At 34.0% G+C, this 9432-nt stretch overlaps 1 protein-coding gene across 2 annotated transcripts; it reads right to left on the bottom strand.

Annotated features, from left to right (window-relative positions):
* Nucleotides 1–4700: 4700 nt before the first annotated feature.
* On the bottom strand, nucleotides 4701–8792 carry LOC145119316 (endo-1,4-beta-xylanase 1-like). 2 transcript variants are annotated; one of them, XM_079054952.1, is made up of 7 exons: nucleotides 8369–8792; nucleotides 7724–8073; nucleotides 7494–7644; nucleotides 7059–7411; nucleotides 6690–6867; nucleotides 6063–6599; nucleotides 4701–5969 (listed from the first exon to the last, which is right to left on the bottom strand). In XM_079054952.1, the coding sequence occupies exons 1-7, from the start codon at nucleotides 8432–8434 to the stop codon at nucleotides 4854–4856; spliced, it is 2751 nt and encodes a 916-aa protein (XP_078911078.1). In that variant the 5' UTR covers nucleotides 8435–8792; the 3' UTR covers nucleotides 4701–4853. The 2 variants fall into 2 exon arrangements, with proteins under 2 accessions (XP_078911078.1, XP_078911079.1); XM_079054953.1 differs by lacking the exon at nucleotides 8369–8792 and having other exon boundaries at nucleotides 7494–7627; nucleotides 7724–7973.
* Between the last annotated feature and the right edge of the window lie 640 nt (nucleotides 8793–9432).

Raw genomic sequence — 9432 nt, 5'->3', positions numbered from 1 at the left:
TAAATAACTGTGAAAAAAAGAGACGGGGGTATCTATGTTTTTCTTAGCCAGAGGTGTTATCGGCATTGAAATACATCCAAACTCTTTCTCTCTCTTAAAAACCAATGTCAAACCTGTAGATCTTCAACGATCTCTCCCTTTCTCCCTCTACCTTGCCTTCTAATCACGACCAAATTCCGATAGAATTGATGACCCCGATGTTGCCTCCGGTGAGAGATCTCCTTACATCGTCGCCTCACCTCATCGCTGATGTTCTTATATGATGTTTCCTCACCACCTCCATATCTGGACCCATCTCATCCGCTCTCTTGATTCTCTAGATCCTTAATTTATCATCGCCTCCGCCCTTCCAGTGCCTGACATCGGTCATGAGTATGTCGCCTTATGGATTCAATATCAAATTTCACTTGATGTGTTGAAGATCGAAAGGAGATGAAGGTGAAAGTTGTTCTAGAGTTCCGGCGAGATGTTTTCTCATAAACAGTTATCTCTGATGTCCCTATATGCCTGAAATTTGAAATCAAAATTTATATCAGCTCCTGTGACCTTGTAATCGTCGAGATCAATCATCGGTGTACGGTTAGATTCTAATGTTTCATGTTGCTTTTATATTTTGATCTCGGTTATTCCAACATCTGCTTTAATTTAGTATGTTTTGGTTACCATACGAGGGTGAGGGTGAGAGTGAGATGTGAAGGCTATCTAATTAATCACTTATATCCACCTCAACTCATTTCATAAACAATTCAAATTCTTGCTGATGAATCCAACTGGAGTAACTGATATGGTGGTTATCATCGTTTTCCTCAGGATTTGCTGATGTTGACATGTTGGTGACGAATTCAAATTGATTTTTTCTGGAATGCCCAGATGGTGTTTGATGTTTTTTCCATATGTAGTTCTGTTTGTTCGGGGTAGGATTAATAGTCATATCTTATCTCACATGTTTGTTTACCTCCTTGAAATGATCTTACTGAACATAGATGTCTGGAGCTCTTGCTCTAGGGTGTAATGGTTTTCAAGTTAATAATTATCATATATGTGTTGATATTCTTTATGTTCTTCTTGTAGTAGAGTAGAGTGTAAGTCCATTAATAAAGCTTGGAGTTGAAATTATGGCTACTTTGCACTTTCTCCTTTCTATGATTACTTTGCACTTTCTCCTTTCTATGATTACACATGCAACAATGAACAACTCAGGATGCGCTCAATTCACCCTTTAGACATCTCTCATCTTTCGTAAGTTTTTCTTTCCATTCAGTTTTCAATTCAAGTGTTATCTCTAATCTGTATAGAATGAGATTATGATTTAGTCTTTACATACAGTAGAATGAGAATGACCCAGATCACGCTCAAGGGAACGTGCTCGGGATTATGATCGTCAAAGGTATCTTTCTTTTTTTTTTTAATAAAATTTACTTATTAGTGTTTGGTATATATGATGGAATGGAATCACAAATGAATGGAATGAGGAAGGTAATTAGAAAACATAAAAAAGTTATTTTTGAAACTAAACTTTTAATCAAATAAAGATACATGACTACATTTATGTATTTCAATTAGTGTAACTAATATTTTTGTTATTTTTAGAAAATAAAAAGAAGAATCTAATTGAAGTTTGAAATTATTTAAAAACATTAAAATATTATTGAAGATTATATAAGTAATTTTATTTTTGTATATAAAAGTTGTTTATTATAGTGATTCACATGTAAATAACATGTGATTCACATGTAAATCTCATGTGATTCACATGTAAATCACAAGTGAATTACATATGAATTACATGATTCACATGTAAATCACATGAGATTCACATATAAATCACATGTGATTCACATGTAAATCACATATGAATTACATGATTTACATGTAAATCACATGAGATTCACATGTAAATCACATATGAATTACATGATTCACATGGAAATCACATGTAATTCACATATGAATAACATGTAATTCACATGTAAATCATAAGTGAATCACATATGAATTACAAGTGATTCAAATGTAAATCACAAGTGAATCTTAAAAGATATAATCACATGTGAATCTTACATGAAATAATCATATGTGAATGTTACATGATTTATACATATGTTTTTTGTGAATGTTCTTGCATTAATCAAAAAAAAATTATTTTCTTGTAGATTTGGAAGAATATTGGGAAAAAATTAAAGATGTGAAAAGTGATAAATTGAAGAAAATATAGAAATCTTGACACAAATACGTGAAAACGCTTTGAAATTTTGTAGCATTTTTTATTTTTTATATTTTATTTTGTATGAAATAAAATATTTGTACTATTGTGTTTATAGATTAGTAAGTAAAAATTGATTTTTTATGATTTATTTTCGAGTATTATAGTATAAGAAATATATATACATGCACTTGAAAAAATATGTAGATATGCTTCTAAAACATTGATTTTTTTGGTTAAATAAGCTATAGTTTAAAAAAATATATATCCTAGCTTTTTTTTAATTTACTATGTTTTAAAAATTTCCTGTTTTTTAAAAAAAAAATGCAGTTTTTAAAAAAAATATTTTTTAACTTTTTTTTTGAAATTTTATGCTTTCTAAAAAAGTAAAAAAATCTGCAATTTTAAAAATAAAACAAAATTTATTTTTTTATTAAAAAAATCCGAAAATTTGTTTTATAATGTTCATTTTTGAGTTTTTTATTAATATTTCCAATAATACAAAAAATTACATGGGATTGGTATGATGACGATCATGCCCTTAATGAGTTAATTTTGATCCAACGCTCCACCTTTAGTTCTCGGGAAACTATGAGTTCTCAACGAATCTCAACCCTATATATATATATATATATATATATATATATATATATATATATATATATATATATATATATATATATATATATATATATAACACAACTTCTACTGTTTCTGAAATTAAAATAAGTCCAATTCAACGATTTGGGGCTTAGCCCTTAACTTAACTAAAGAATGGGCCAAAAGTTTTTGATAATTCGAGGTTTTAATATTTATATTTACACATTTAAATTTTTTCTCTTTTCAGTTTACAATATTTTTATAATTTTAAAATACGAACAATAGTCGTTACATAATCTTTAACTTTATGTTATTTTTTGTAATTTCAAATTCTGTAAGTAATTCGTGACTAAGTTATGTGGAAAATACGTGGGATTTTTATACTAACGAACCTTTTACATCGTATAAAACATAGACTTGCTCGTTTATAATATTGCTTTTTGTTGTTTTGTAGTATGATTATCTTACTTATACTTGCTAATAGAGTGAACTTTGCATACAGAAGGGACGGAATCTTGAACAAAACTGGTGGCTATTAGTAAGTTTGAATTCACTACTTAAATTGGACCTGCACATCAAAAATTAATGATTCTCTCAAATTCTTGTTAAAAAAATTTATATATTCAAATTTACGTATTCAATGAATACGAAGTGAACTTTGGTTCATGAGTGGTCTTGATTTTTTTCTTTATTGCATGGAATGGGAGTTCAACAGTTGACGATTTTTAAGTATGGGTCTCAAATTTGAAAGAAATCAATATGCTGGATTTTTCTTATCATATTCAAAATAATGCGTCACTTTTGCTTTTAAGTCATAAAAGAGTTTTGTTATTCAATTCATAAAAGAATTATGACCCATCAAGGTTTTGGTGCTCACAAAAAGATATAACTCAAGTTCAAGAATCCAGAACAAAGGACTAGAATTCAATATCATGGAAGACATTCTCATAAATTGTCATTCTCATAGAATGTATTCCCACTCATTTTTAAAGAATTACCGACGATTCTTTAAGAATTTCAGTATGAGAATAGATAATGTATTATTTTTTTTTTGTAGAATTTTATAGTTCAAGCTACATATTTTTAAAGAATGCTATATGTTCATCATTTTCATGTAGTTGAACCGACTTTGTGTGTGTGTGTGTGTGTGTATATATATATATATATATATATATATATATATATATATATATATATACCAATTCTATAAGAATTTATTCACTTTACTTATTTATGTTTGTATTCTCAAAGAATATTGGAAATTCAATGTAGTATGTGTTCAACTGTTTTTGTCGATGCTGGAAAACAGAGGACTGAAACCAACGTATATTTTTAATAACGAAAGGTTAAAAAGAATGACGACCAACTTTTCAAGAATGATACATGGTTAAAATATGGCCAAGTTCCAGCAGAACTTAAATGGGTATGTGAAGGGTCTTCCAAATATTTGTGATTTTTTGTTTGAATTTCAAATGTGTTTCTAATTTGATGGATGGAACATGCTTAAAATATGGCCAAGTTCCAGCAGATCTTAATTTTGGGAATATGAGTAATGCCATGAACATCTTTGTCATTTACAAATCAAATTAGAGGCATTTTATGTTGATTGGTGTGTAATTCTATTTTTAAAGTTGAACATCAAGTTAATGAGATTTCTTGACCTTTTCTAGGTTAAGTGGAACATCTTAATTTACCCTTCTATTTTTAAACTTGAAAGTTCACAAATTGCAATTTTCTATTTACTTCAGTTTATGTGTGTGAAAGACCAATATACTTTAATTTTGTTCTATCTATTTCAGTATTTCACTTAGACGTGATCACGTGAATATCCCAGTAGTACTCTTCATTTTTATTAGTATGAAACGAATGTATAACATATGGTCCACATTGCACAGCATTTATGAACACAAATTTGAGATCTTCCAATTCCCCCAACACCTATAACCAAGTAGGCATTGCTTAGTTTATGATTTTTCACAAATCTCGAAATTTCAGATACAAGATACAGATATAGATATTTATTTCTATTTCATTCAATTGACACAACTTATTACAACCTAATCGACACCACCACCTCCGAACCACTCTTTTCAACCACAAACGTCTTCACAATCTTTTCACAAATCCCAACAATCTCCACCTCATAACTCCCTTCAAATCCCCGAAACCGAAATTCATTTTCCTCATCAATAAACCCATGAGCATGCGAAAGCCATTCCTTTTTAACCTCAATAAACCTCCTCCCAGCTTCATTAACCTCCCCTTCCGCATTAACCAAATGCGAATTCTCTCTACTCATAAACAACTCCCAAAACCCCCAAAACACAATCCCCTCAACACCCGGGTTCACAAAAGCTTCCCGCATCATAACCTCCAAATCATCCGCCCTCACATGCTCATTCACAGACGAAACATCGAGCTCCGTGAACCAAATCGGGAGTCCGGTTAGCCCCAATTTGTCAAGATTCGAGCCCACAATCGAACCCACCGGAGAATCAATGTGCCCTTGAACCCCGATTCCACCAACCGGTGCACCGTGTTCTTGAAGGTCAAAGATTTGGTCAATGTATTTCTCGGGTGACGATCTCGTGTCACACCCGTCTTCAACATGGTAATCATTCACAAATAAAACGGACGACGGGTCGAGTTTATTTGCAATTTTAAACATATTCGGTCTAATTTCGTTCCCTAATCGGTCACGGTAAAAAGACCCGTGAAGCATCTCGTTGTTTACATCATAATGTTTAAATTTACCTTTGTATCGGTTTAAAAGTCCGGTTAAACGATTATTTACAGCTATTGCTAGGTCGCTTTTACTTAGATTTTTTACCCAATTTTGGACCGTGTCTTCTACCTCCCAAAAGATACAGTGCCCACGAACGGGAATGTTGTTACGGTTACAAAATTCGAGAAGATCGTCAGCGTCTCGGTAGTTGAAATTGCCTTGTTGTGATTCGGTCCAATACCATTTAAGTTCGTTTCCAAACACGGCCCAATTGAAATGTTTTAGAAAAAACGAAACGAAATCTTCGTTGTCGATGTTTGATCTACTAATGCATGATCCGATTGGAAAACTATTTTGTATTTGTTTGATTATTACCATTTTTCCTTGCATATTGCTTTCATCCAAGTTTGAGAACTTTAGCGTGACGTCTTGTTTACGAATCTGTAAACAAAATGTACTTCTGCTCAGATAAACAAAAACATGACATGACATGACAGAACTGGTTGTACTTGTACTGTAAAGTAAACAGATTACCTTATCAGTTTGTTGTTTTAATTGTTTAAATCTTGCTTTGCGGTCAACGGGAAAGATTTGGAATCCGGCAAGCATAAAACTGATTCCGGGAGCGGGCCCTTGAACATAAACCATAATTTTTCCAAATTCCTTTTCGATTCGAAAAGAACCGCTTATTTCATGCCACCTGTCATCATTGACTTCAACTTGACCACCGTTGACCCACTGGTTATCCACACCAAGAGCCACATTTACATTATGGGACCCACTCGACCCATGACCCAATCGAACCCAAGCCGATACTTGGTACGTGACAAAAAGCTTAATTTTGTCCGTAATCATTTGGGCGGGACCCATCCAGGTCTGGGTCCGATTGGTTGCATGAATACCGTGTCCACTTAATGACTCATGTGGGCCCAGGGTGTCTCGAGCTGTTGGAGGGAGTACATGAGGGGACCCGGTTGTCACACCTAACGCACAATTCCCCAGAGGAAACCAACCGTTTGTTCCTTCACGAAGATCGCTGTTTGTAATAATATTAACTCCATAATCTACATTCTGAAAAACCACATAACAACGTAAGTACATTGCTACTATGGGTAAAAACAAAGTACATATTATGATATTATTAATATTTAATCAACCAACCTCGATATATGGTGGAGGTGAAGGGGGGTTTTTTTCAGCATGTTTAACCACCAAACTGTTTAGGAGAATATCAACGCCAGGTGGCGGGCCTTCAAGATATACCACTACCTTTGACGCGGAACCATTTAAAAGAAACTTTCCTTCCAACTGCATCCATTCCTTGTCTGTTGCTTGCGCACTTTTCAAAAAAAAAAAAAAAAAACAAATATTAGTTTCTGCAAAAGTTGTACTGGCCCCATAAGAGTCTGCTAAGTGGGCTGACATAAAAGTACAGTAGCCCAATCTACATTGGAATTAAAACTCTCACACTGTAGCAGCTGAGACTTTAACAGTTGGACTGTATATAAAAATAAAAGAAAAGAAACGAACGTGGCGATGCCGATATATTGTTCACGGGAATCGGGGGTTTGGACCCATAAAGTAGCTCGAATGTCGGCACTTGTGACATTATTGCCAAAGATTCTAACTGTAGCAATAACACTATAAGCAAGCTTTCGTTTAACTCTTCCACTAATATCTTGTTGAATTCCATTCCAATTTTGTGTGCGTTGTGTTGTTGATGCAAAATACTTTCCGAATTTTGGTACGATTTTGCCCTCGCCCATGGAGTCATGTCGAGCAATCGTACACCCTCTTCCAGACCAATTATTAACTCCATCTTCAAAGTTAGGGTTCAATATGATGTTTTCATCTTCAACAACATTACATCCTTCAACTATACCCTGTAAAAATTAATTATTTATTTACCTTTTATAAATATAAGATTATTATTGTCAAAGTGATTTAAAAGAAGGGTGAATTTACATGAGAAGTAGCACAAGTGACCACCAAGGATTCTATGAGAATGTTGACTCCTGGGGCAGGCCCTTCTAAATATAACACAACTCGGTCAGGCTTCTCGGGCAGCACAAATGTCCCCTCTAACTTCTCCCACCTCTCTTTGGAAACAGAAGTCCTAAAAAAAAAAATTATTCTTCTAGCAATCCCCAAAATTGTAAATCAGATATACAGGGCCCACTGAAATAAGTATTTACCTTGTGATTTGCATATACTTTGTTTCTGATCCATGATATTCAAGTTTAAGGGTGGCGATGACATCAGCATGGCTATGGAGATGGAGATGTGGATGTTCAGCCGAAACTCCAACATGTGCAATTAGTGTGTAAGTTAAACCTGGTGAAATTCTGGTTGTAATATCTTGTTCTAATCCTTGCCAAGTTTCTTTCCTGTTTGCAATTACTGCATAACGAGTGGATTGTTTTTCAACCACAACGCCATCACAAGAGTTTGTGTACCATGAATGCAAGCCATTAGAGAAATCATGATTTTGTATGATGTTGGTTGACGTGACACTGCTGCTAGCCATGTTCCAGTCCTTCGATTTCTGTAAATTAAGCAATGTTAGTCTTTGTGGAATCAAATCACTTCGAAAATGACGACATACCCATAACAGATGGATTATGAGAAAGGGGTGGGGGAGAAAAGCAACGAAAAACCTCATCAACCAACAATGAAAGTAGGCGATATCTATGAGGAATTAACACAAACACCTGGTGGGCGAAACTGATGGCTGATGGGTTCTTCATAGTTTTATTGTTTCAATCTCTTATAAAAATTAAGCACATTTATTAAGAAACTGAAACGCCTAATGCGAAATTAAAATCAACAGAGAGGTTTACCTGCGATCTGTGGAGCTTTGTGTGATCTTTCAAGAGTGTGAGCCAACCTCCCGACTTCTTTCCCATTTATATGAGCAGGTAAAAGTGAACGTTACGAAAATACCCAACAACCAATGGAGTTCTAATTTCTTTAAGCGATTTACAAAAGTTTCCAGAAAGAAAAAAAAGGGGGATTTGTGAATAGAATAGTTGATGGGGGGTTTCTTTGTCTTGCAGATTGGGTTATAGGGTTGAACCCTAGCTAAGATTAGTGCATGCTTGAATTGAAATAGAAGATTTGATTTCAAATAAGGTTCTTTGATCAGATTCAGGACTTGGTCTGAAAGCCAAACCATGGCTGATAGCGCGTTAACGAGTTGAATTTGAAGGATTCGGTAAACTATGGCTTTCCTTCTTTTTCTTTGCATTTTCTTATGTGGTGAAGTATACTTTTTTAAAGGGCGGTGATATTTTCACTTGTATATTTGATACTTCCACTTAAAATCAAATTGCTTTTACATTTTTATATTTATTTAAAATTTACAAAAATATGGAAATAGATAAGAATCCCAATAATCAAGTCAATACCATCCTTCTTTCCAAACATCGACCCAAACAAAAATATGGAAATAGATATGAAGTCGTAGCATATTTTTGAATGGTTTTATGCAATGTTTTAAAACCCGGGTCGACCCGGCCGGTTCAACCGGTTGGACCGTGACCCGGGGTAGAAGGCAGGTCAATTGAGAGCGGTTTTTTTGTAAAAATACGGACCGGATCGAACCGACCGGGTTTCCCCTAAACCGCGGTTCAACCGCTTATGTCGAACCGGTTAAAACCGGATTGACCCGTTTTAATAAGGCTTTGATAGTTGGATACAAGTAGCGAACGCCAAAACAACGAGCCGTTTGTGATTTCTTCAATGTTTTTCAATGTTTAAACTTTATGGACATCAAATTATTGGTTATATATGTTTATGCATTATGCCGGAAAGTAAAAATATATAAAAATAGAAAAATACCATAAAACGGGTTGACCCGGCAGTTCAATCGGTTGAACCGGTTAACCCGTGAATCGGTCATCAC

Source organism: Lactuca virosa, chromosome 6, assembly GCF_052849685.1.
Source record: "Lactuca virosa cultivar CGN04683 chromosome 6, Lactuca_virosa_CGN04683_v6, whole genome shotgun sequence".
Taxonomy (NCBI): Eukaryota; Viridiplantae; Streptophyta; class Magnoliopsida; order Asterales; family Asteraceae; genus Lactuca; species Lactuca virosa.
This window is presented reverse-complemented; position numbering and strand designations above follow the sequence as displayed.

What these genes read in the sequence shown, in the direction of transcription:
- LOC145119316 (XM_079054952.1), bottom strand. Translation starts at nt 8,434, where the DNA reads ATGGGAAAGAAGTCGGGAGGTTGGCTCACACTCTTGAAAGATCACACA. An exon ending in CAATATATCGGCATCGCCAC is followed by an intron (nt 6,868 to 7,058) that starts GTTCGTTTCTTT and finishes TTTTTTGAAAAG; the next exon opens with TGCGCAAGCAACAGACAAGG. An exon ending in CACCTCCACCATATATCGAG is followed by an intron (nt 6,600 to 6,689) that starts GTTGGTTGATTA and finishes GTGGTTTTTCAG; the next exon opens with AATGTAGATTATGGAGTTAA.